General features: G+C 38.7%; 2 protein-coding genes across 3 annotated transcripts in view; both read right to left on the bottom strand.

Annotated features, from left to right (window-relative positions):
• Positions 1-7,226: 7,226 nt before the first annotated feature.
• Positions 7,227-15,458, bottom strand: MSMO1 (methylsterol monooxygenase 1). The gene is made up of 7 exons (XM_050896019.1): positions 15,405-15,458; positions 14,981-15,072; positions 13,353-13,662; positions 12,155-12,303; positions 11,133-11,259; positions 9,209-9,363; positions 7,227-7,663 (listed from the first exon to the last, which is right to left on the bottom strand). Exons 3-7 carry the CDS (start codon positions 13,605-13,607, stop codon positions 7,456-7,458), a joined length of 894 nt encoding a protein of 297 aa, XP_050751976.1. The 5' UTR covers positions 13,608-13,662; positions 14,981-15,072; positions 15,405-15,458; the 3' UTR covers positions 7,227-7,455.
• A 1,586-nt stretch (positions 15,459-17,044) lies between these two features.
• Positions 17,045-27,581, bottom strand: part of KLHL2 (kelch like family member 2) — a 59,982-nt gene continuing 49,445 nt past the window's right edge. The window contains exons 8-15 of one of the 2 annotated variants that reach the window (XM_050895651.1): positions 27,057-27,206; positions 26,012-26,129; positions 25,167-25,364; positions 24,297-24,398; positions 23,238-23,366; positions 18,821-18,961; positions 18,514-18,657; positions 17,045-17,837 (exon numbers count right to left, since the gene is read on the bottom strand). In XM_050895651.1, the coding sequence (XP_050751608.1) occupies positions 17,809-17,837; positions 18,514-18,657; positions 18,821-18,961; positions 23,238-23,366; positions 24,297-24,398; positions 25,167-25,364; positions 26,012-26,129; positions 27,057-27,206 (1,011 nt within the window). In that variant the 3' untranslated portion in view covers positions 17,045-17,808. Of the gene's footprint in view, positions 17,838-18,513; positions 18,658-18,820; positions 18,962-21,903; positions 22,332-23,237; positions 23,367-24,296; positions 24,399-25,166; positions 25,365-26,011; positions 26,130-27,056; positions 27,207-27,581 lie in introns of those variants that run through there. The other variant, XM_050895652.1, reaches the window with a different exon arrangement.

The raw sequence follows: 27,581 nt of genomic DNA on the forward strand, positions 1-27,581 counted from the left end.
TGGGAGAACTTTCTGATCAGTCAAAAAAACCTTTGGGCAGTGTAGCAACTCTCATTGGCTTCCCTTCAAATTTATTTGCCCAAAATACAATGTCACTAAAAGACACAAGTAGGCTCAGAAAACATCTATTTCTTTTCATCTCTTCAAGCAGTGAATTATTATTCCACTACACAAAATTACTCTCACAACTAGATCTGAATGGATTTACATTAATTTCCACACTTATTAACCCTCCACCCTTAAAAAAATTAAGAGAATGAGTACTTATAAAAACACATGCACATACACATCTTGTGTAAAACATTTTATACTATTTATATACTATTAAATATTTCATTTTGAGTTCACTTGTACTCATTTTTTTTAATAAGGGATTAAGAAACAATTATTAGATTCTCAGAGAGCTTAGGAACATTCACAGAACTGAGCAGGAGGAACAAATTGATTACTTCCTTTGTATCCAATCCCTCCTCCTATTTTCCATAGTTCAGAGATGACGATTATCATCACAGGCAAAGGCCAAATTTCCTTGTAAGATGGAAAAAGGTTTTGCACTTGCCTTAGTCTCAGAGGAATACTCTAAACCCAAGGGCATTCCCAGCCTATATGCATAACCAGGCTCCTGGGTATGGCCTTGTAAGCTAATAATACTAATTAGAGCAGGGAGCAGAGCTCAAGTGCTCCCTGTCCAGAAAATGTCCTGATCAGCAGATTTCAAATCTAGTTTACCTCTCTCTTATGTCTATATATGACATCGAATAGTAGATTATTATCTATTATTATTTATTTAGATTATTTAGATGCAGCCTAAATAATTTGGTAATGGTGAAGAAAACTTCATTGGCATTTCCAAAAATACTTATTTACAGACAAATATACATACATACAAACATACATATAATATTCATATATATTTACATATCACTCCATTCTTTTGGCCAAAACAATTTGCTGAATGTGATTCAAATTTTCAAATACTTTTGACTTGCCTGAATCTGGCTTTTTCAGCAAATCATGATTCGCCAGCAAGTATATAAATAAATCTTCCAAAAAAACCCCCAAAACCTCACACTCACAGAGTTCTGCTTACAAGACTTGAGTAACTCTGCATTTTTTTTGTGTGGCAAGACAAGCAGGCTGAGGCAACTATTTTCTTTATAATCCAAAATGAGAACCCTAAAGCTATGTCCATTAGAAACAACAGAAGTACATTAGGAACAACAGAAATCCTAAAAACACTCTATGATGGAGATCAGATATTTACATTCTTAATAACAAAGTACTGTTAATAATTACACCATGGAAATACTCAGTAAACTTCTCTGGTTTATATTTGGAAAGAAGTGAGAGGGTGCACTATACTGCGTGAGGAAGACAGCGTTTTCTAACATACAAATAAGCAAGTAGGATGCTGAACATAATTCATAAGGGTGAAGCATGTTCAGATCAGCAAGACCAAATCACTAGTTGGTCTTTAAGCCCCGCTCTGAGGAGGGCTATCTTTGGCCTGCTAATATCCAGTTATATCGCATTTTCAAGCCTTGGAAAAATTCTGAAAGACTAATTAGGGTATGAACACGGCACAACTATTCAGAAAAAACAGCTAGAGACCATATATGGTCTCTAAAAGACCAGGTAAAAGCTGGTAAGGGTTTCAATCAAGAAATTAATGATAGGAACAGCTCAAATTAATTTAAAAAAGAGAACATTTGATATCAGTGTTGACAAATTACCGGGCAAGTAGGTAGAGATAACTTGTGAGCTGTAAGAAGTTTTTACAAAACTTATCTGAAAGCTGATTATATATACATACTATACCTGGCAGCTCTGGTCACTTGAAGCTATGTCTTCAAGACAGAAGCTTCTATTACCAACCTCCAAAATGTCTTGCACAACTCAGTGGCTCTATTTCTTGGATGCTTGCAAAACAGGGTTGGGATATGGAAAGTTGCAGCTTTTCCAGTACCTTGAGAACAGGCTTAATGTAAGGTAGGTCAAAGGAAATACAAACAAAAAAATGAGTTTTTTAAAATCCAAATACAGACGAGGCAGTTACACAGGAGGTTACAGAAAGGGAAAGGAAAAACCCCCCACCTTCCAGTTATGTATTGCAAGACTGAATCTTTTATTGTCTCCACCTGTTAGATGACTCACCCATGTTACTGAAACTCAACCTTATCAGGTATTTAAGAGGTTACTGTGCTCTTGCTGGGGTGGTGAACATCCTATACATGTAACAGTTCTGCATAGAGCCTCTTTATAGACTGTAAATTAAATTTCATAGAATCATTTAGGTTGGAAAAGACCTTTAAGATCATCGAGTCCAACCGTTAACCTAGCACTGCCAAGTCCACCACTAAACCATGTCCCTAAGTGCCACATCTACAGGTCTTTTAAATACCTCCAGGGGTGGTGACTCAACCACTTCCCTGGGCAGCCTGTTCCAATGCTTGATAATCCTTTCAGTGAAGAAATTTTTCCTAATATCCAATCTAAACCTCTCCTGGCACAACTTGAGGCCATTTCCTCTTGTCCTATCGCTTGTTACTTGGGAGAAGAGACCAAACGCACGTGATTACAACCTCCTTTCAGGTAGTTGTAGAGAATGACAAGGTCTCCCTTCAGCCTCCTTTTCTCCAGACTACACAACCCCAGTTCCCTCAGCTGCTCCTCCTAAGACTTGTTCTCTAGACCCTTCACCAGCTTTGTTGCTCTTCTTTGGATGCGCTCCAGCACCTCAATGTCTTTCTTGTAGTGAGGGGCCCAAAACTGAACACAGTATTCGAGGTGCAGCCTCACCAGTGCCAAGTACATGGGGACGATCACTTCCCTAGTCCTGCTGGCCACACTATTTCTGATACAAGCCAGAATGCTATTGGCCTTCTTGGCCACCTGGGCACACTGCTGGCTCATAGTCAGCCGGCTGTCGACCAACACCCCCAGGTCCTTTTCTGCCAGGCAGCTTTCCAGCCACTCTTCCCCAAGCCTATAGCATTGCATGGGGTTGTTGTGACCCAAGTGCAGGATCTGGCACTTAGCCTTGTTGAACCTCGTACAATTGGCCTCGGCCCATCAATCCAGCCTGTCCAGATCCCTCTGTAGAGCCTTCCTACCCTCGAGCAGATCAACACTCCTGCCCAAAATTTCATACAAAATGTACCTGACATTCGCACTTACACACTGCATACCTACACAAATGGCCATGGCTTACTGCTGCCCCTTGTTTCAGTTTGCAGGAGTAATCACTGCTCCTGGGGTGATACTAGGTCCTGGACACTGAACTGCAATGCTGTTTTGAGAGATGGCATGGCTATAGCACCAAACACTCTCATACAGAGAAACTACCGTGCAGGATCATTGTGAGAGTTCACAAAACTGGCAGACAGGGTTTTTTAAAAGTGGTGAGTTACTATCTAACAGGAACATTCTTCTGGTTTTCCACGGGGACTGGTATTTCAAGTCTGGGGGCTAATTTATTCAGTGTTTACATAAATGTGAATCAAAACTGATTAAAATTTGCAGATGACAAAGAATGGTGAATAATAAGGATATAACAGCTCTGGAATGTGATTTAGATTACTTGGTAGATCGAGCACATTTAAATATTTCAGAGCAGAAATTGCAAATTACGCTTCAGAGCAAGAAATACAAAACCCACTCCTAACAGTCTGGCAAGCAGCATTGCTAGATGCATCGGGAGATCACAATAGATGGGTAAATTGACTATATTTTCCATTGCAATGCTGCAGAACAGCTAATTTTATCTTTGAATGTTTAGACAGAAGGACAATGGTTAAGAGGAAGGATGTGATTATACCACCAAGGTGGTATTAGAGAGGATGATCTGGACACACAGTTCTGGTATCTACAGCTGAAACAAGACATGGAAAATTCAGAGACAAGCCACAGAAGTGATTTGAGAAATAGAGGAAATGCCTTACTGTGGAGGACACGATATAATCCGGTTAGCCGGTGAAAAATACAATTGAAAAGCGATTTGCCTGCTGTGTTTATTACCTTCACAGATAGAAAATTATAGCAAGAACCAATGGCAAAAAGTTGTGTTTTCCCTGGACCTGCCAGTTACATGTTTCAATGGCTGAGATTTACCAGAAGGCTGCAGCTGACAGAGAGAGAGAGGCAGCAGTAACGGGATGGAGATTTGGAGGCAATGAACCAGACACTGTAGTTAGCAATAACTATCTCTAGCCATAAAGTAGGTTTCAATAATATCATTGTTCAATAAAAATGAATGTTAAAAATTTAGAAATATATCACACTTTTCTTTAACATGATCTTAAAACACTTAGCAGTCATTTATTATAAACTCAGTGAGGAAAATAAAGCCATATAATCTACAAATATAATCATAGTATCAATCATTTTTAATATTTTCTGGCAAGCTGTGCTGTAGTGTAATAGAAACCTCCTTATTCAGTATTCCACACCAGCAGCCAAAAGCAGCTGATTACTTCGCAATCCTAATCTTAACAGTTTATTATACTTTTCAAGTTCCCATGTTTTTTTGACACAAAACCCAAGAAATTGATTCATCGCAATTATTGTCATATCCTAAGGGACAGTACAAGCTGTTATTTCCCACAGATAAGCCTTACTTAAACTAAACTGGACTTTCAGGAAAAGATTAAGTTGTGGAAAATGTTCCCGCACTTATTCCCCTATTCTACCACTTTTAAGAGTTAAATCTGTCTCCTTGCTAAAGAGGATAAAGGACAACAGATTGTTTAAGGCTTTGTTGCGCCTTGTGAAGAGCCAAAAACTGTTACCCGTGTGTTGCTCTCATTTTTTCCTATTCCACAAAAACCTTAGTTTTCAGAACTACACATACTCTATAGTCTCTCTCACTAAATATGTGAAAAAAAAAAAAATCAGTGAAGTCCTATTTAACAAAGGCCTAAAACCCCAAAAATGTAACTGCCTAACACAGTTCTTGAGATGCATAAAAGATACATAGTAATGAGGTAGGTCATTTACTAGCCAGCATCACGTTCAGTAAATAAATACAAGGTTCTGCATTCAAAAAGGTTGTGGTAAAATGCAGGTGTATCTGAGTCCTGCAGCAAAACAAGCCTGTGGTTTTCAAATGTAAGCTTCTGTGTCGAGAGGTCCAGTGGGCACATTTTTTCAGCAAAAAATAAATTTATAAAGCACAGCTTGCATAATTCTCTAGGGATTTGTTGAAGAAAGAGGATCAAAAGCAATGCTGTAATCACGTTGTACACTAAGGATGTACATAAAATAACCCAAAAAACTGAAATAGCAATGGGTGTCAGAAAAATATGGACTGAAGTCATGAACAAAGAAGAAAAAAAAACCCATGCACACTACCTAAAAAGATGGCATAAGTAGTGTGTTAAAATTACATTCCTTATTTTCAAAACCTCTTGAAGAATGGAATATACATTGTAACTTTGTAAGCCATAGTATCAAGCTTTTAGTGCTCCCATTGAGCTCTCTGACAGCTGAGGAGACACCAAGCTTTTACAAATACCTTTACTGGAGTATTAAGGAACTGGCTCACAGTTGCATACAATTTTGCAAGTGTATGTATAGGTACAAGCCAGCAGGCTGAGAACCAGTGAATAGAATCATGTATACAGGGAAAATCTGAAGCACTGAAAGCTCCTTGTATTTTTAGGCTAGGGGTTCAGTAAAATAAAGCTAAGTATAGCTGCAGCTGCAGGATGAGAGTGGGAGTTGCCAAAGCAAAGAGGATAATGACCATCTTTGAAATCTGATTAAAGAGGTCACTTCCACCATGGAGAGTTCAGGCTGGCAGTGCATATGGATTCAGGAAGTCAAGTACCAGTCCCCACTAAAAACTGAACAGTACAGGGATTTCAGCTTCCATTCACCTGCCACAGTCAAGTATTTTTACTTCCTTTTAAAGGGAAGAACACTGAATTTCAATGGGGATACAAATAGAGAAGCTTCTACAAAACACATGCAGAAGAGGAATCTGAACCACTCCCACATCTCAAGTAGTATTTGAATTACTCTGAATGTCCGTAATGCCTTGTTTTTTTGTTAGAAGCCTGATCTCATCTGCACTTGCACAGGAGTGCCCGTTTTGAGTATTACACCAGACTGCATGTGAAGCAGCATGAAAATTCAGGTGGTCTTGAGTAAGCAAAACACTGTAAGCATCTCTAAAGGACTTACAGGGTAGATGAAGTGGTATTTGAAGTCTGAAGAGCAGCTGACATTAAAATACAAAGTGCAAGATCTTTATAAGGGTTTAAGCCCTTCTTAAATACTTCCACAGTTCTTTTCTGTGCAACAGACAAATATTTAGAGTAGATTCAACAATATTAGACTACTGCTTCTATTACTAGTACAACCCAAGTAGCAGATTTTGAGATTCTAGTTTGTGAAAGCTGTAGCTTAACTTGAGAATGCCCAAAAGTTGTTGCTATACTGAGTAGCTATGTATCCACGTCCTTCAAAACACAAGCCAGCAGAATTTACAAGATGTTCTCTGTTTCCATTTCTTACTGCTGTCTCTGTAAGTAGTTTAACAGATGGAACTGTTGTAGACCATACCAACAGAAATAATGCTTCTTCATTAAAGAGATGAACAGAGTAAGACGCTATATCCTACATGTTTTTTATCACAGCTTTGTATTAAAAAAACATATGAAAGGTATAATACACACATCAAACCAAACCACATTTATTTCATCAGTCACAAGTGCAAATACAGCAACAAGTCAGTTCAGCAAATTACAACACATAGAGAAGAATGTAATGTAAATGCTAAGTACACTGACAGACCAACTTCAAAAGAGCAGCAAAAAACCAGTTTCTTCAAATAAAAACTTCTATTCTTTTTACCTGTAATCTAAAATAACATAATAAATCTAGATCAGGAATGTCTCTGCTAACTCATGTTTAGCCAGGTATTCTGTTATTAACAGTTCGCATTATCCAGTGTGCAAAAGGCCTGTCCAAGCTTCCTATTAACAGATGTTTTGGTTTTAAGCAACTTTTACCCAATATTTAAATAATACAGTGCTGATACTAGTTAATATGTTCTGCTATTTGATATTACAAATTTATGAATATATATTTAAAAAAACTAACTCCAATTTCAGTGTACATATACAATTCTACCTGGATCCAAAGTGGGCAACATTAAAGATAAATTTGAATTATTCCTCCCCCCCCAAAAAAAAAAATAAAAAAAAGGATAGACACAAGTCGTCTCAGTTTTTTTGCATCATCTTTAAATCTGTAGTTAAAATATATGCAGTACTTACATATAAAATAGAAAGCATTCCCATTAGGAAGATACTGCAGTGTAATTAGCTGTTTTTCCCTACCACTTAGTAGCCAAGGAACAAGATTTATTCTTAACACCCAATCACTATTTTGCTTTACAGAAAAGCAAAAGTTGACTACCAGTATTAGCAACAGAATTTTTACACTGGAAATTTAGTTAGCCTTCTTCTTCGTTATGAGTTGTTGCTTCTTCTCTTTTTCTTTATAGGCAATGAATTGAGAGTCTGTACCAAAGATTCTGTCCCACCACGTGAAGGTTGAAGCGTAATTGCCGATAAAGTTCATGTGATGGAAATCATGAAAACGGGCCCCAGCGTAGAAAGGCACCAAATGAAGAGGGTTCAGTGGAACATCATAGCCACTATAGGGGAGGCAAAAAAAAAAAAAACCCAAAACCAACTATCATAAGGATTTTTCCCAGGCATAAACCACAAAATATATACACTAACTTGTCATTTTTATAAAATAAAAAGATTTTTTGGTATTACAAGGCCCTGAGGTAATCACTGTAATACTGGCTTAATAGGAAAACAAGATCCCTCCTATCCTAGCCAAATGCTTCTGTAAACTATCCCACAATGGCTTTGGCACTTGCTGACCTTTTCAGCCCAGTTTACTAGGCAATACAAAAAAATTTAAGCAAGTCACCTAAAAAATCACAGTGGTGACTTCCTGCTGGCTTAGCAGCTTTAACTGACTCAAGAGTGACGTTAAGAAGGAAGAACAAGAAATAACACTATCTTTTAGTGACAAGCTATGAACATCAACTCAGCTGCTCATCAAACAGCATCTCAAATCAACTACAATTGTAGTATTTCTACTCTTATTTTCAGTTTACTGCAAGTTCTTCAAATGTTTAAAATTCAAAATAAATGATTAAAGTAATATTAAAACCAGAACAATTTGCTTTATAGGGCTTTCAACTCTTTTGCTTAGTAGTACTGGAAAGCATCTTACCACCACCTAGTGGGGAGAGCGCAAGGTAATTTGTTATAAACACCTCATGTGGACAACAAACTAAAATGATAATTATCAAATGAGATTCATATTTTGCGTCAATTACTTTATGATATGTCACAACACATATTTCTCAGTCTACAAGCAATATATAACTAAACCAGCAACGACCTGTATGATGAGTTCATTAGTAGCTCATGTTCCACTAAAGCACCTGACACTCAGCTTACAGTAAGACACTATATGCTTCATAATATATTTACAGATACAAGGTCAAGTGTAATACTAGCATTTAAAAAATGAACTCTTACTGTCCCCTTCCTCGTGAACACAGGAAAGAAAAGCTCATTCATTTGCAGATGAACCCAACTAATCCTACTGGGATTTGCCCTAGCATTTTGGAGCCAAATTTGAAAGAAGTCAGTTTTACTACAGAGACAAGAAGTCTTGTCCTTTGTATCTACAATAAATAAATAAATAAACAAACAAATAAAAGCAATTTATGTATTTATATTAAAGACAGTCAGTGGTTGTATAGCCTGAAGTTTCTCCTGTCCAGGAAAACTGTCTGACAAAGTATTAATCGGAAAGAACTCTTGGCTGGAATATTGCTTTTTGTAATTGATATTTGGTGTTCTAATATGCATAAGATCACTTGTACACCAAATATCAACAGCCAGACATCCTAATGAGGCACCTAGCTTCTGAAACTCTCCTTGAGATGCTCTAGCGGATAGTCTACACTCTTCTAATCAGCAAGATTTGCTATTAATGCTACCTCAAAACAGAAAACAGTGATAACTGTTCAGGTTGTGTCATTCTTCGTAAGACATGTAAAAACATTTCAGTGCAAAACAAACAGTAAATCTCAGTGAAAGAGACAGGTAAGTTTGAGACAGTCTTAGGGAGAAGAGAAAAAGCAATTATTAAAAAGCAATGAGGATTTCACCTGTGTACGTCAATGGTTTCCATCAAGCGACATATCACCCATGCCCACAGAAGAATCACATGGTTACAGAAAACAACAATTCCAATAAAAAAGCCGGTTCCAAGGATAAGTGTTTCCAGAGGATGTGCATATTCTGCTTGCATTCCAAATGGAGACTAGAAAGAGATAACAGACAGGAAAAGTCACCATTTTCAATTTTATATGCCCCCAAATCAGAATCACCTTTTTGTGGTACTCTCCCCTTCCCATTACCCCACAAGACTACAACAGGACAAACGGAATGATGTTGTGGGTAAAGAAAATGGTGTGATTGAGCAAGGGCCTTAACACAGGTGTTCAGCTCCTCGTTGGGAAAAACAGAAAACAGTATTCCAAGGTCATAAGGATTATCATTCCATTAGTGATTCCAAACACTTCACTACTAGTTGAAAAGTTGAAAACTTTTATTTAGGCTTACCATTACCCCAGGCCAAAGCGTTATTTCAGGAATATTAAAGTGTTTGGCAAGCTCCTATCAGCTTTGCTATACATCCAGTCTTGGAAGCAGAAGAAAGAAGGAAGCCAAAATATTCTCAGAATCAGGATTCACTTAGAAATTTATTTAAAAAAAAAAACCCAAAACAAACCCTCATCTTTGACGATTTTTTAAAATAAATTTGTACCGTTCAAATGTTATTTTGAGATTGAAATAAAACATTTTCTTTCCTTTATATACACACACACCCCCACCAGTCATTCCTACATTTGGTTTACCAAAAAAGACATTCCATAGAGAGTTTTCAAAAGTAGAACACCATACAAAGAGAACAGTTTAAAAAATTTTAACCTAATGCTGAAGGTTATAAGTTTTATTATCAGAAAAAAATAAAGTCCACTTTAGCTTAAGGGCGATTTTAAAATCATCACCTTTTACTATCAGGGAAAGTTTTTAGTGAAACAGCCATTAGCCTACAGATCAATTCTGTGTGAACTGCTAACCACTCTCAAGAATAATGGCCAGAATCTGCTCCTGCTAGAGACCTGAGGGGCTGCCAAGAGCAAGAGGAAAACAGCAGCTGCTGCTGCAGATGTACGTATGTATCCATGCATCAATCAATACCAAGCTTCTCTATTATTGGCAGCCTGTATAAACCACCCCCGACCCAGTAGCTTGCAGTTTACCTTAGGCACAGTATAGGTTACACACTGAAACACAGCAGTACCCAAACACAGTAGCACTGACTTCTATGATCCACAGACAGTGCCATCTAAACACAGCTATATTAACTATAAGGTGTAAGCACTGTGGGACACTACCTGGCTCAGAACAGTGCCACCTCCAGTCAAGCATGGCTCCTCACCTTGTGCTCAATGTCAGCTCCAACACCGCTAAATGAGGAACCACCCAAAATATCTCTGTACTGCACTGTGCCCTTGGTGCAGTATCACACAACTGGCTATACTGCTTCCAGAGGCCCATATCCAAAGCTATAATCCTTCCCTGAATCAAGTATGCTGCACATATGATGCACACACCCAGGCTGTGCAGGAGGCGCCTGTCTGGGTTGTGTTCTGGGATTAGTACGCTCTGGATAACGCCCTGGGTGGTGAGCTGACGAATAACCAAAACCAGAAACCTACCGTTTCCCCTCCCCTAACAATGAGACCTATAAATACACTTTTAAAAGTCTGCTTCACCTAGCTCAACAGATATGATCAAACTTTAGCAGTGCGATATTTCATTCCCATTAAATGAAATAAAATTACAGGAGGTGTTTTCAGAAACAAAATGGATGACTGTTCTTGACAAAGAGCTCAAGAAACGACATCTATCCCACTGTCAGAGGGATGCAAAATTCTTAAGTCTTTCAAATAAGACATTTAAATACGTTGTATGAAACCACATACACTAAAAACTATTAAAAAAAAATCAAGGAATACATACAACAAACTCATGGTGAACCTTATGGATATACTTGTATATTCTCTTGTGATGCAGCAATCTATGCAGGAAATAGTGCCAGGCATCCTCAATCACTGCACATCCAAAACACTGGGCGACGAGAACATACCTTCAAAAAACAAAAGAGCTATTAGTTATAGAATATACTAGCAGACACACAATCTTGAAAGAGAAAATAGTTTATATGCTAGTAAGGGTGGGAAATGTTTATGCCTATTACTGACTGAATAACAGTGCATTGACACTAGCTTTTTAACATACTAAAAATATTAATTACCAGGTACAAGGGCTATTGTGCTTATCAGTTCATCTGTTGATATGCTGAAGTGATTTAGCACGCAGTGTAACAAGCTGTCATTTCAATGTTACACGTGCAGTCTATAGAGAACACCCATAGACTGTGTAAGACCTAGACACAAAAATATAGAGCTACATCAGCTATCTAAACCAGACAGAAAATAGCTTTCCAAGAAAGATGACCTTCTATTGTAAAGAACCGCTATCGGGGCGGGTGGTGGGGTTTGGGGGAGGAGGCAGCATTTATAACTAATTCAGCTTTGTTTAAAAGTATACCAGTTTAGTGCAAAAAAAGGAGAACGTGAAGCAGGTGGTACATTCTCTCCCTTGAGGAACACACTGCTGCTATGATATAAAACAAGGTGGAGGGAAGAAACACTTACGAGGAATAAAAAAATTTTGGATAAAAAACCCCAGAAAGTCCAATATTTAACCCATGCCATCATAAATGTTGCTTCACTTCCATAAACTCCCTCCTAATCCCCCTTCTTCTGAGTATCAAAACAATTTGGGGTCATTTAAAAAAAATCTAGGAAGCTCTAATTAGCTCTTATAGCAGTTAAGTATTAACAGAAGCAAGATTAACAAACACAGTTTACATCGCCAAAAAATAATTATGTATTAGAGTTGACGACACTATTTGTTAAATATTCTGCCTCCAACTCTATGTAACTCAGCATCAACATATGAGAAAAAAATCTACCTACCATCTAGGCATCTCTTCCCACTCATACGGGATGTTAAAATACTCTGTGAAATAATAGGTGCCACAAATCAGAGGAAGCTGAATGAAAAAGTGATTGAAGAGGAGTGTTTTGAAACACTTCCACTGTTTTTCCCATGTTTCTGGTTTATCCTAAGAAGAAGCAAAAAGAATCGGTCATGTTACATATTTGTATTGCACGTAACTGAAGTGCTGCAAAAATTACTTTGGAGGCAGTTTCATTTCACCTTGGAAGACAGATAGCAGGTCCTCCAACAATACAAACTAACTCAGGCAATACAAATTACATGGGATTGGATTCAGTTTCATCAAAAACTCTTGTTTTTCTAAGCTAGCTTTCTATAAAATGTAAAGTAAGCCTCTCTTAACAGAAGTTGTCTTTGCCAGTGGCCCCGAACTATTCTTGTTATTTCAGTGTTTGTAATTAGCAGGAACGTTTCATATTCAACAGTTTAACACAAGTTTGCTTTTCTTCTTCACACCACAGAATGCATTTCCATAGCTAAAATAATACAAAGAGAAGCTGAAGATATAAGCTTGTGAAGCTTGCCTTGAAAACATCCAGTTTTTGCAGGCAGACATTTTACCAATTACTGTAGTAATTTCAGAAGCTGGTAATCATTAATTTCCAATTCATATTACAATGAACTGGGGGAAAACAATCATCTTTAGATACTGGATTGCCTTTACTACCAATTAGGAGTGTGCAGTCCATCCCAGGCTTTCTCCATTGTTAAAATACTTCAAAATCCTTTCAAGAGAGTGGGCACAGAGGTACTTTGAAAGAGACACTTGCTATTAAATAAGTACACCATGTAATTCTTTTATAATACTAAGACACAACTCTACCACCAGATGTTATGATTCTATTACACCTTCCCCTGCTGATATATAAACTATATATACAACTTTGCTAACATAAAGATTGACACACCCTTTTCTCTCTATACCGCCATGGTGAAAAGGATACCCTCCCTCAGACAAAACTCCTTTCCTTCCCCGAAATCCACTTCTCTTTCTCTCCTTACACACATTGTAATTTTGCTCTGTCACTTCCAGGATGTCTGAGTGACAGAGGAAACGGGGTCATATAAATTGGAAACTAGGATACTGCAGTTATATGTTCTACTTCATGTGTTCAAGACAAATCAGGAAGTGTGTAGTTCACAACTTTGTCTTACCTGCTGAATTTTATACTTTTGCATGTACGGTATAAACTGAAAGACAAATCCAGGTACACACAGCAAGAAGTATGAAACTTCATGAACTATAAGTGATCCCCAAGTTGCAATCTGGAACTTTGTGTAGTTATCCAGCATGTAATTCCAGGCATTTTTAAATGGTTGCTGCAGGGGATTGTCAGGCAAGAAAGAGTCTATATATTCCACCGCCAGATAAGCAGAGTTCAAGATATTAATGCTGTCGTTCATTGCCATGGTTCAAACATAAAACATCACAATTACAGTTCTTCTACAGTTGTCTATAAGTAACCTGCAAATTTTGAGAAAAAACGAATAGACAGCCGTTAATCTTCAGGAAAAAAAACCATTACCTAACTTAGTTGTTACCTAGTTTTAAAGTAAAAACAAGGAAGAGAAAGGAAAGACAGATTCTCTTTCTACAGAATAGCGTAAAAGAAAAAAGCTTAAGATTGGTTTGAGAGGCAAATCAATTTGAGAAGCAATCAGCTCTCAAGTTTTGAGATTCAGTCAAGGGAGCAAAAGGATAAAGAAATATTATTACCTAATTTTATTTCAAGTTTTTTGCAGGATAATTGTATTCTGTACTAAAAGAGCACAGAAAGGTTCAAACTAGATTTAGAAATTAAATTAACCGTGATCTCTTGATTATCCAGCCTCATTCTTCTCATAGCTGTGAGCCAGAATCCATGCAAACTACATCAACACAGGAGACTGCCTTTAGACTGCAGCTGGCTTGAGGCAATCCACCTTTCCATAAGTAATGGAGTTTTCATCACAGCTCCCAAAAGCGTAGAGGCAGCGTTTCCATGGGTGCCCTGAACTTCTGCCGTTTCCACTGAGTAGGCTGCTTGTTGTTTTGGGTTGGAAGGGACCTTTAAAGGTCATCTAGTCCAACCCCCTTGGGATGGGCAGGGACATTTTTCTCTAGATCAGGTTGCTCAAAGCCCCATCCAACCTTACCTTGAACACCTCCAATGATGGGGGATCCACAACTTCTCTGGGCAACCTCTTCCAGTGTTTCACCACTCATCGTAAAAAACATCATCCTTGTGCTCAATCTAAACCTACCCTTTTTCAGTTTAAAACCGCTGCCCCTCATCTTGTCGCTACAGGCCTTGGCAAAAAGTCTTACTCCATCTTTCTTATAAGTCCCCTTTATATACCGAAAGGCTGCAGTAAGGTGTTCCTGGAGCCTTTTCTTCTCCAGGCTGAACCACCCCAACTCTCTCAGCCTCTCTCCATAGGCGATGTGCCTCTGGATCAGAAAATGCTCTCTGATCATTTTCGTGGCCCTCCTCTGGACCCCCTCTAACAGGTGCATCTTCCACTCTAAAATGCGTGTGCAATTCGCAGGCCAGAGGACATTGGTTAGTCCTCAGTTTACACACTTAGATTAAGTTCAACATAAATAACACACAAAGCTCGCTCTCCAACAACATAGTTACCATTTTTCTTTCTTAGCAACAGCACCACGATGCTACCATTTCTTATTATCAGCAAATACATCACAGCAGATACCATTTTATTAATGGCGAACACATCATAGCAGATGCCAAGGAAGCTCACAACCCGAGCTCCTGAACCGACGGGCACGCAAGGCTACTTACCCTCCCGAAAAAGCAGCCGGCTAGCCGAGGGACCAGAGGCCAGGCTGCGCCCGGATCAGGCTCGTCCGTCCCGTCCAGCCCGTGCGAGGACCCTGCGAGGAAGCGGAGAGACCCTGCCACACGCCGCCCACGCGTGGGACGACGACGGCGACGAGGGGAATGCCCGAGGAGACGCCCGGCCGGCGGCACCCGCGCACAGCCGGCCCTCCGCGCGGAGCGGCCCGGGGTGGCGCAGCGCCGCGCCGCGCGGTACAGGGATGCCACCGGGAGGAGCCGCACAGCCGGCCGGCCGGCCGGCCAGCCGCCCGCACCCCGGCAACGGCACGGGCACCCCCGGGCCAGGCCGCGACCGACCGCCCGCCCGCCCGCCCGCCTTCCCCCGCCCTCGGCCTCCCCAGGCGGCGGGGCCCGCGCGCCCCCTCACCTGGGTGACAGCGGCGGCCCCTCGCGCCGCAGCGGAAGCACCGGCAGCGGCAGCGCCCGTCGCGGGAACAACAACCGCCGGCTCTTCAAGTGCGCCCTCCCATTGGCCGCGCCGCAACCCCCGGCGCGGCGCCCATTGGCTGGCTGGCGGCAGCGGCGGAGAGTCAGGCGTGAGGAGGGACGGGACAGAGCTGCGGGTCCCGCGCACCGATTGGCTGAAGGGGTGGAGTGAGGATAGTGAGACCTCGGCGCGCGGCCAATGAGGCGGGAGGGAGGCCGGGTGACGTCAAAGACGTGATGAGGCGGAGACCGGTACCTCAGGTGGGCAGAGGCGGGCGGGGCGGGGTGAGGCGGGCGCGGATGCCGCCCTTCGGTCGCCCCGGGGCCGTTGGGCGTTGGTGCTCACCGGGGACCGAGGGCGGGGCCGCCGCCTGTCTCCACACGGCCGGCCCACGCGTGACCGGCTGCAGAAGCTGTCGAGAAATACAATCGCAGGAGGAGGAGGGGAGTCAGAGCGCGGCGGCGGGGGCGGCCGGGACGAGGGGAACGATCGTTCCCGAGGGGAGCCCCCCCCTGCCCGTTACCTCCATCCGCGCTGGTCCTGACGCTTCGTTTAGAAGCGGCGTTGGCTCTTCTAGAAGAGCGGGACGGCACGGTGGGGCTGCGGTCTGACCCGTCTGCTCTTTTTTGAGGGAGGAGCGGCACTCGCGTTCGTGCGCACAGCCTGGGCCGTTAGCGCGCTGCCTGCGGCTGCGGGGGACTGGGACGGGTGGTGTCCGTGTGCCTACACACAGGCGTCCTTGCTTAAGTGAATAAAAGGACTGAAATACAAGGGTATGGCAGGGTAGCAATGGACCGGAACCCCATTCATTGAGTTTGGTATCATCCAGGTAAAATTCTACAAATACAATTCAAATAAAAGGTTTCTAGTGAAACCCACTACCTCAACCCACAATGCGTTGTACAATATTAGCAGTAAAAAATGCAATCATCCATTTAATTTCAGCATCTGCCAAAAAAATTATGTTACTCAACTGGTGTACTAATTTCACAGCTCAAATAGTTTCACTGGAACTTAGAGGTGGCCACTACCTTAACTTATTGAAAACCAAAGCTTTCAGAAACAGACCTGCAGCAAACCAGTGATATTTACATGACCAGTTCCTAAAACTTAATAATTGTTTTCAAGTTGCTTGCATTCAGATCTTTAGAACACCAGCTCCCCGCCCCCCCCCCCAAAAAACCCCTCTTTACTGATGTCAAGATTATTTTGTTTGAGACTTGTATTGAGAAACACAAGTTTTAAGCGACTTGTTGGCATTAGGAAACAATATACAAACTTTTATTTGAAGAAAATGTCTCAAATATGACAATAACTTTGGTCATGTTAAAAGGAGGCCATCCAAGAACGAATAAAAATGAGCTGCTTTATAAGCATGGCCACATACAGTATATTCAGATATTAGCTAATAGAAGCTAAGGTTACACGCATAAATAGGCCTTAGTACCATGCAAGTTCAATGCAATTTCATACATTCATTATAAATTTTCAGTTATTTTCATGCCAAATCACCTTTTGGATAAAAAGGTAAGAAAGAAGTAACATCTAAATGTGACCAAAATTGAACAGAAAAAAAAATCGTAAGTACAGACAACATTTTTATTAAAAAGATCTTGAAATTACACCTGTTCAAGAAGTGTTATACCATCTCTGATCTCCTTCAGTGGGAATTAGTAGTGTTAAGCATTGTTACATATCAAAAAATACAACTCTGTTTTACAACATAGTACCGACATATTCAAAGTACTGTGCTAAATTATAAATAGTAAAATCAGGTTTTGAAGAATTTCAATAGAAAGCAACTTCTGCTCACACAAACATATGCACATAGTATAGTTATGTAACAAAAGTTTTATAAAAGGAAACAAATTTACCCCATGCCAGCTTGAATTACTGATGTGGGATTCAATACCTACTATGAAGACTGACGGTTCATTTCTTTTATAATATATTTATTAGTCTCTGGAAAAAATAAGACAAAAATTTACTTTCACCAGAATACACACCATTCTTCACTGACAATCCGTTTCTCAGTCATGACTGACATAAGTCGGTCCTTATGAAAGTGGCTTTTTTTTTTTTTTGAAGACCTTGCAATAAAAAAAAGGTCCACTAGACTTCAAAAATTCAATCAGCTTCTGCTCAACTCCAGAATAATCCTACGCATTGCTTCTACCTAGAGTAATCTTCATCATCTGTCATCTGTAATTGTAGACAGTCACATCTTCCACTGTGACTCAAGGTGCAGCTACAAGTAGAGAAGTGCTTACATACTCAGTCACTTCAAACACACTTGTTGAAGACTGCTTCTAGTGCATTATCAAGTTGAAAGTCCTTTTACTGATCATAATGGTTTGTCAATAACTGTAACACCTAGAGTGAGGGGAAAAAAGGCATAAATCTTTAGGTAGTATTTAAAAAAAATTTAAGAATATGAAAATAAAGTTTTAATATAAATACCTTGCAACTAGCATAACATCAAAAAACTGCACCAGCATCAGTGTTCATATTTTCCCTAATTTCTCTCTGACAGAAAGTTGTCTGAATCAGTGTGAAGTTCTGAAAGTTTCTGTGACTTGAAAAAATTTGCCATTACTCAAGTTTACTTTAATTTTGTTATCAGTGAAATATATCTTTAACATTCACTTAACTCATTTGAAAAACTGCAATTATTGAAGGAAAAGATTCCTGAAACAGCTCTTGTTTTCTAAATATCAAGTCCCAAAGAACTACAGAATTGGACCCCTGCAGATTGAGACGCAGATCTCTCGTTAAAAAAAGGACTGGTCATACCAGAATCATCTTTCTGACTCACCGCTTACGTGCTAAATCCCTCTTGAGTACAGTTTAATACCATTTTTTTCCTTGTAGTGAATAATTGTTTGAATTCATCATTCAAAATGTACCATCAGATTCTTCATACCCATTCTAGTATCTTAGATTTAACTTAGACAGGACTTTGTTCGCATGCTTTGTCAAATTTCTTATCCTAGCTGTTACACTGCAAAAAGTCTGTTTAAAAAAAAAAAAAAAAATCTATACACATTACCTGCATAGCTCCTTCCTGTACTCATACAAGATGACACAACTGTCCATTTATCAGTTGTTGGATTATAATATTCCACTGTTGATAAATTACAGGAACCATCATCTCCTCCAACTACATACAAGAGACCATTTACAGCACAAACACCTAAAAAAAGACAGGAAACCAATATGAAAGTTAGCAATTGGCTTGTTCACCCCATAAAAGCATGTTTTCTATTCTGCGACATCATGAAAGCAGCAGAAATCCAGGAAGATGCCCTTTACACCAAATGATATTACCACTATTTTAAAGTAATTGTTGCGTATACCTGCATTCCTTCTGCACATGTTCATGTCTGCAACCTGCTTCCACGTACTGGCGACAGGATCAAACACTTCAACACTTTTTCTTACCAAAGGACCATCATGACCACCTACCGCATACAATAAATTGTTTAACACACCAACACCTGTGAACATATGAAAATACTCAAAATTAACCAGAGAATGGTTTGACTGATACAAAGGAGAAACAACAAATATTATTATGTCCACTAACATAAATCCTTCATCCAGTCAATGTTAGGAACTATTTCAGAAAACATTTGGGTCAGTATGCATTAAAGCAAAAAGACAGTAACTACAGCAAGACACTGATAAAATGTCTTGCATGCCCATCTACCATATGGCAGCATACAAAGACCAGAGCTGTTCTGCAACAGAAGATTTAGAAAATTTTGGACGAAAAATGATGTGCGGGAAAATGAGGATTGTTGAAATTTAGGACTAATTAGAAGTGACAGTAAATGAGACAGTGTGCTCAGCCAGCATAACGGAAATCTGACAAGATGATAAAGCGTAAGTGAATTTTTAGAAAGTAAAAACTGTGCAGTACGGAGGATAAAAGCTGCATGGATAGACATTATACAATAGGGATGCTTCCACTGAAGTGTTGGAATTCCTTGTAAACATATATATGAAACAAAAGTAAACGGAGTGAGCACCTTCCTCCTCCAGGATTTGGAGGAGAACACCAAGCTTCCTTGAACCAAGCTTCAGTTATCAAAATATCCAAAAGGATATTAAAGGGTCTCCTTTACTTTACAACAAAAGTTTATCAATCTGTAAGCTAGGGATGAAGGAATAAATAAAGCTAGTCTATATCTACTTGCTAGTTGGGCTGCACATATTGAAAAGATGGTAACAGGGGAAGCAGAAAGGAAGGCCTGTTTATTCCTCACTTTATAATGCACTACTAGAACTCAAACATAATAGATTTCAGAAATGTAGGGGTTTTTTGCATTAAAACTTGTGATGGACCATAAAGACAACTGAAAAAACACTATTATGAAAGTACACTGGGAAATCTAATATATGTCACATTTAAGATTATGAAACTCAAAGCTGAGATACGGATTTGCAAATATAGTTCTTAAAGGGTTCCATGGAAAGGGCACAGCTTAAAATCTTTATTAAAGGGAAACAGCAAATATGAATGCAAAAGATCAGTTAAGTCCTTCAGAGAAAAAAAAAAATGCTGGGTTAATAAAAGAGAACCCTGAGACCTTAATAGCCAGCTGAAATATCTTTGAAAACATATCATTAATATTGTATGTAAGAGCCACTCCTATACGGGGAGAGAAACGACTCCTGCTGAAATAACTAAATTTTCTTATTAAAAAGATTTTAATAATTAAAGGAAAAGGGAAAGGAAACATGGAAGAATTAATTGGTACTGCAAATCTGAAAAATAGCTTCTTAATAGGACACTGTTTTATAAATCATGCTATCTAATGCTTTATCAGTGATATTCACTACTAACATTTCCCCATATCCTCCCAGTTAATTTAATTCCTCTTTTATTGCTATTATTTCTAGCTATCATGTCACAGTATAGTGTGACAGCTTTTCTTTCTCCCACTCTGATCACACTTTATTAGACAGGATAATACAACATTCATCTTTTGTAGGATTAAGCATTACAGAGCTAGAAGGAAGGCTAAGATTTTTAGTTTAAATACATGATGCGATACAAATCCCCCCACCCAGGCTTTCCGTATAGTTACCGACCTTCCTATTCAGTGTGTAGAGTTTTCCCTCTGCCACATTGCCATTTTTTCTTTGATAGCTCCTTATTTTTAATAATGTCCTCCGTTCCTCTTTGGTGCTTCATTTTCCCTTAATCCCACACCCAGTTTCCAAGTCCTACCTTATTTCTTGCTCCTTCCGTCTGTATCCTCTTGTTGCCGTCTTCTGAGTTCTCCTTTCTTTGTTATTTTTCTTTCCTGCCCATTTTTCAGGACCCTGTCTTATATCTCTCATCCCTCCCAAATGGCCTATATCTGGATCTGAAGTTCCTCATCCCAATATGTTGCTGGAAACAGATCTGTCCCCGTATTGATCAACTGAGAAGCAGTTGGTACTAAAGAAGAGTAACTGAGGGTTAACCTCTGAAGTTGCTTTTGAATGAAGCTGAAGCAGTAGGAACAGAAGAGACGGGCTTAAGTTCCTTGAGATGACCAGAGATCCAAAGGTTTAATACAGGAACAAAATTCTCTTTAGTTAGCACCCGTAACACCACCAGGACTGATCGCCAGTTGAAACAGTTCTGGTGGTTTTGGATATTTGGCCACTACAGCCAAGCTCAATCAATAGTCATGATTTTCACATTACCACCCACTCCCCCCCACGCACAAATATAATTTTCCATGTATTTAACAGAGTGGCACAGAAGAATGTTGTTTATTTTACTCAATTATATGAATCTGAAATAACTGACTACATTTACTTTTCCTCTCCAATTTTTTTTTTTAATCAGAGGACAAGGTAAAAGGCAGCAGAGAGTTGAGTAAACAAACAGTTCTGAATTCTGGGACAAGGGGAGGGAGGAGAGGGGCAGAAAGATCCCAATAGTTAGTGTATCTAAGGCACTAAATTTCAGAGTCGTAAAAGTAATTCAATATTTAAAAAAAAATCTGAAAATATCTAGCGTATAAAATAGGCTACAAGCACAATGATAGGTTGCAAAACCAGAGTATTTAAAAAAAAAACAACACTGAGATAAAATGGGTGTGCAGGCAGATTGCAAAATGAAACTTTGTCACAACCCACCAACACTATTTGTCTTTATAACGATACTTGTAATTTGCCCATTTTATAGAAAAATTTTCCTCAAAACTTGCCAATATTAGACAGGAGTATTTAACGGTACCCTTACTGCAATTCTGGCCAGTTTTTAACCCAGAATTTACTTCCAAGATGCACAGACTGAGTAACTAGAAGTTCCACAAGACAGCTATGTTTTCTTGAGACATAGTGTATCATGTTTCCTTCATTAACATCATAGTTGTAGTTTAGAAACACAATCAAAACATTACTTTTAGCAATAAGAGATTTATCAACTTGCTGATTTTGTAAGTGTATAATGGAAGTATCACAAACTAAATATTTTAGTAATGATTTTAATACTTTTATATATTTCTTTTGAAATAATTTGGACTTAATTTAAACATCATTATACAGATTAAAAACTGTTCAGAGTTAATAAAGAATAATGGAAGGCAAGATGAAAAGTTGGGATAACTATAAATCATCTACTGAGCATACTAGAAGTCCATCCAGTTTTATTTGTAGCAACATCTCTTCCAATTATGAAGCACATTAATGCAATCACCAGTAGATATTTGAAGGGTGTTGCTAAAAAGCACCATTGAGTACTTGGCAAAAAAGTGACTTAACTAAAAAAATAAACATAGAAAAATAATATCATGCAATTTGACTTGAAAAAGTCCATGGGAACGCATCTAGAGAAATAAAACAACTTCTGCGAGTTGAAAAAACCTGGAATACCAAAAGACAAATAGAGGACAGTGAACAGTAAATGAGATTTGAGTCCATAATATAAATAGATAATGAAAATGCTAAAGTCAATTTGGAGCTGTGGAAGCATCATTTCATTAAACAAAAGTGGAATACCACAGGCACTTTTGATGTCTTTAAAGAGAAATATACATACTCAGAATCGCAAGAAGGAAAAAAAAATCCACAAAAAAAATAAAGAAGGTATTTTTAAGATTATAAAGAAATAAATGGATATACCTTGGCTAAACGATAAGGAAGGATAACATGTAGTAGCCTATACATATCCAAAGGATGTAAACACCAGGTGATGAGAAGAATTACTGAAGATGAAACAAAGGGTACATAAGTGGAAGTAATAGGATGAAACCAGTAATACAAACTTAAGAATGAACAAGGACAAAATTTCCTGCAGTGAATCAGAATGCAGAACAAGTCCTCCAAAGAGGTGGAAATCTAGTCACAGTTCACACGTAAAGTCAACCTGAAAACGCTATTAGAAAAATCAGCCCTACACTGGCAAAGAGACATCTTTGAAGAAATGACATTTTTTCATCCTGGCCATGTAGATTTTGATACTTCAGTATTTAGGTGATATTAAATTGATTGTCACAATCCATGCATATTAGTCTGTATGTTAAAAACATCAGAAGTTATGGGAAGAAGAGGAATATGAAAAGTATGAAAAAGCAAGGAAAGATATTTACTATTAACAGACTCTTACTCTGTAGGACAGTTTTGTATTTATAACTTGCAATATATCAGCCATCTAAGACTAACACATTCCATTAGACTCAGACTTTAGCTTACCTTTTATATTTTTAGATAAATTTTAAAACCACAAATTTGTTCCAGTTTTACAAAGATAGCTGATTCTTGTCCACTCACCTGCTCCACTCCGTCTAGTGCTCATTTCTGCAACATAGGTCCACTCATTTGTATTAGCATCATAGCATTCTACTGAACTAAGGCACTGACGTGACGCCCCATCGTAGCCACCAACAGCATACAGTTTACCTGGAAGGGTAACCAACAGAAACCTACAAATTTCTAATGCACACAGACTATACTGGTACACAGGCTGAGGGGAAGTCATCGTTCTCTGAATTAGCTACTAATCAGCACCTGTCATCAATCAGTTATCGAGTTTCTATTTTGTAATAGGTCAAGATACTACACTATAGTTCTTGTTATTTTTAGGATGTAAAAGGCAGCCAGTATCTAAAAGATTTTGAATTGTCTAGCTGAAATACAAAGGCACTTTACCCTGTTTTTAATTAAGAATTGTTCAAAAGCAAGCTGATTCAAGTATGTCCAACATTGGAAGCTTGCAAATAGGCTTCCTAGAAATATAAAAAAATTCAGATGAAAATTACTTGTACAGTCTGCATTTTCAGATCAGAAACAGCAGTGGTTCCTATGCAGTTAAAACACACGCCTAAAACTGTTTTAAGACCCAAGAGCCAGCCCAGGTCTGCATTGTGCAAGCGACATCCAGGCTATTCACCACTAAGCTGACTTGAAAGTCAGCAGTTTTCCTGGCACTGTCCTTGAGATCATGCCCAGCATGCAACCAGCAAAGTCAGCCACAGATAACAGAGTTGACAATACTGCAGTGCTGCATCACTAAAGACCAATGTATAAGGTCATCACTTCAGTAATCGGGCTCTCTAGCTTTGCTGACGTGTGTAACCTAGAGCTTGCACGCTTAGTGAGCTTTTCCTCAGTTGGCCTCAGGCACAATTGAAGCTCTGAAAAAAAATTTAGAACCACTATGCTAAAAGCTGGTCAAACCCAAGTAGAACGATTATGTATTGTTCATACCATTTGAATTACAAGGTTGAGCAAAAACATAAATCTGAAGTATGTTTTCAAAAGTGAGAAAAGGTAGTAGGGTAAATGATTGCATTTCCCCCCTCTTCTTTTTAATATCATTTGTCAACTTACCTCCAACAACACCTACACCAACACTACTTCTTCTTGTGTTCATTGGAGCTACATGAAACCACTCATTAGTCTTTAAGTTGTAAACTTCAACTGATGATAAACCTATGAAGACAATATAGCATTATTTTCTCTATAAATCGAGGTGCAACATACTGTCTACCTTCCGAAAAATTCTTCATATCTGAAAATTCAAATAATTTCATTTTAAGGACTGTTAATTACTGTGCAAAAGGCACAACTGATGTCCTTTAGATAACCAGTTACAGTCAACCCATTCCTGGTGTCTGAAAATGAGCAAATTAATAAAAGCTTTTGTGGAACTCTGAAAAATTCTTCCTTAGATTTTTTTTTTCTTTCTTTTAATTAAGTCACAATGCTCTCTCCTATATATGCTTCAGTAATAGTTTTTAAGGAAAAGGATCATCTCTGCACAAATGGTTTAACGCATCTGTGAAGAGAATGAACAGTGTACGTCCAAAGCCTTCCCACAGGTCAGAGAAAGCTGTTTGTCATCCTATTTACAGTACATGAAAATGCAGAGGTATATTTCATATGGAAACAGGACAAGAGAGACCAGGTAATTTTTCTACTCGCATCTTCCATAAGTTAAGGACTCTGACTATAGAAGGAATACTGAAAGGGAACTTGTAAAAGATTCACTAGTCATTAAGCCTAAACTCTTAGACGGGAGCAAACAGTCCGCTGTTCAGGTAGAAGGATGTGACCACTAAAGCACATTCCACACCACAAGATGCCAGGCTACCCTCATGCTTGGTTTCATCACAGCTTCCCTGAAAGAGACATTCAAATTTGATACAATTATGTCAAGAGTAGCCAAAGCTAATCAGCAGCGTATAAAGGCAAAAATACCTGTACTCCCATCAAATCCTCCCACAGCATAAAGAAGGCCATTTAATACAGCTGCTCCCAGTGTGCTTCTCCTGTCTTGCATATTGGCAACACTTGTCCACTGGTCCTTCACCGGATCATAGGAATCTACTGTGCGAACTCTCAAAGAACCATTGAAACCACCAACAGCGTAAACCATGCCTCCCATGTACACCATTCCTAGAGCAGGGAAACAGGGAGGAAAGATGAGCGTTTTAATCTCTTCGTCAATTTGTATTCCATACTGTCCTAACTATGCAGATACTTGACACAATTTACAGTACTCACTACACCATCAGGCTTTTGACAGTGTCCTAGAGCCACACTTCATTCAGAGTAAGCACTAGAAGTTCTGACACTTTTTGTTACTAATAGCTCGCACTTCTGAATATCATGCTTGCTGAATTTCTTCTTGCTTAGATATCCCAGCTGCTTTAAGATCACATTTTCACATTTTTAGTATCGGTTGGTCACTTCCTCACATTCTTCATCTCATTTAATAATAATAGGATATTTTAATAGTAAAATTACTCATTATTATAATGCAGTGATATTTAAATTTATTTATGCTCTGTATCTATGGGAGGTAATAAAGCAGTTTCTTCTAGAGAGTACAAACTGATGCACAAATTAAGATCACGTTATCAAACTTGTATTGTTCCGGATTAGCAAGTAATTCTAATTTTAAGGATGATCACTGAAGTCAAGGCTTAGCCCTTTTCAGATAAATATCTTAAGTACTGTTCCAAAGAACATAAGATGCTTTATACAGATGCCTAAATTCTGAAGCATTACCAACCGCAACAAAAAAATTAGGCATCATTTACCCGCTCTACATCTTCTGGAAGGCAATTCAGCTACCTGATGCCAGCGTTCTTCTTTAAAATCATAGCATTCAACACTGCGAATTGCCTTTGGTGCCTGTCCTCCAACTACCATCATCAACTAAAAGGGAGATAATAATATTTATTACTTATTTGCATATATGAGAGCACCTGAAAGATCAAAAAAGTGTTAAAAAATAAAACAAGCTTCTGTACAAGAAATAATTAAAGGATGGTTCTCCTAAATAAGAAATTTGAGTCTTGCAAACTAGGCAAAATTCATTTTTTTAAAAACACATGCAATTTGTAATCACTGTGTCCAGAGGAAGTATCTGAGATAGAAAAGCAGGAAGCAATTAAGAGCCTAGGTAGAGCTCCCATGAACATAGCAGATCCTGCTGTATCTTCACATCCTACTCTGACCTCAGGTATGAGAATTCAACATCTATGATGTTCAATGGAACTGTGACCATCCATCACAGAACAGCCTTATCTGGTTCCTTTGAGAGAAATGTGCTAAGTCTGCTGAACGGAATCTCCTATTCCATTATCGCAGTTGCCATAACGGTACTATGAGAAAACTTCTTTACTTAATTGGAAAGAAGACAGTATCTGATGTTTGTTCTGTTTTCTTCTTCTAAAATGAACAAAAGACTATATTTAGCTAAAAATTGAGTAAATGCCCCAACTCAGAAGCATCAGTCTTTGTTAGGGGTTTTTTTGGTGGTTTTTTTTTTTAAAGAAACAGGCTTAGTTCCTCTCTAACACCAGGCCTATAATTGTATATTTCTCAAATGCTGAAGAACTTACTAAAAAAAAAATTTCTTTTTTTTGGGGGGTGGGGGGTGGGTGGGGGGGTGTGGGAGACTAAAACATCTATTTCACAAGTAGTATGGAATATAAAGCTAATTACTTTTTATATTTTTGTAATAAATAATTCTGGTACAAAGATTTTTACTGGAATACCCCAAGTGACAGTCATGTTCTCATGAAATCTGTTAAAATGGAGTTTGAAGAAATAAGTACATTGGAAAAATAAGGGTCTTACTTTTGGAAGGCTAGCAGGTGTTCTCAATTTCGTTCGAGTGCTTTTCATCAATGCTCGCTGCTCAGTTGGCAGCAAGTGATACTTCATAGCTTCAATGAGGTAATCTTTACAAGCACTGCTGTTCTTAACCAATATTTCTTCTTCAACTCTCTGTTTATTAATAGAAGTTTAACAAGGTCTGAGCATGTTAAGGAAGTAAAACACAAATAACAATCTGAAATGTAATAAAGCCTGTGTTATATCACACAAATGCAGATTACTCTGATTTTTTAGATTGTAGTTTAACCACAGTTAGATACAAGTCTATGTGATGGCAATACGCAGTCACTGAAAAAAAAAATGTTGATTCTCTTAATTAGTAAGTAGAAGAAACAGTGTTAGGCAAGGTAAATCACTTCCTCACAACCAAGCACATTTCTTGACTTTTCAAGTACAGAGAGTACAGAACACCGGGGGGGGGGCGCGGGGGGAGAAGAGTTTAACAAACTAGTAAACCACTCCACTACAATAAGAAACCACAACAGC

Source organism: Gymnogyps californianus, chromosome 4 (assembly GCF_018139145.2).
Source record: "Gymnogyps californianus isolate 813 chromosome 4, ASM1813914v2, whole genome shotgun sequence".
Lineage (NCBI taxonomy): Eukaryota > Metazoa > Chordata > Aves > Accipitriformes > Cathartidae > Gymnogyps > Gymnogyps californianus.

Excerpts from the sequence above, each read along its gene's own strand:
- MSMO1 (XM_050896019.1), bottom strand. The coding sequence starts at position 13,607 with ATGGCAATGAACGACAGCATTAATATCTTGAACTCTGCTTATCTGGCG. Across the intron at positions 9,364-11,132 it reads AGGTTCACCATGAGTTTGTT|TCTCCATTTGGAATGCAAGC; the intron begins GTATGTATTCCT and ends ATCTCTTTCTAG. Across the intron at positions 7,664-9,208 it reads GAAACCATTGACGTACACAG|TGGCTATGATGTTCCACTGA; the intron begins GTGAAATCCTCA and ends CCTCCCCTATAG.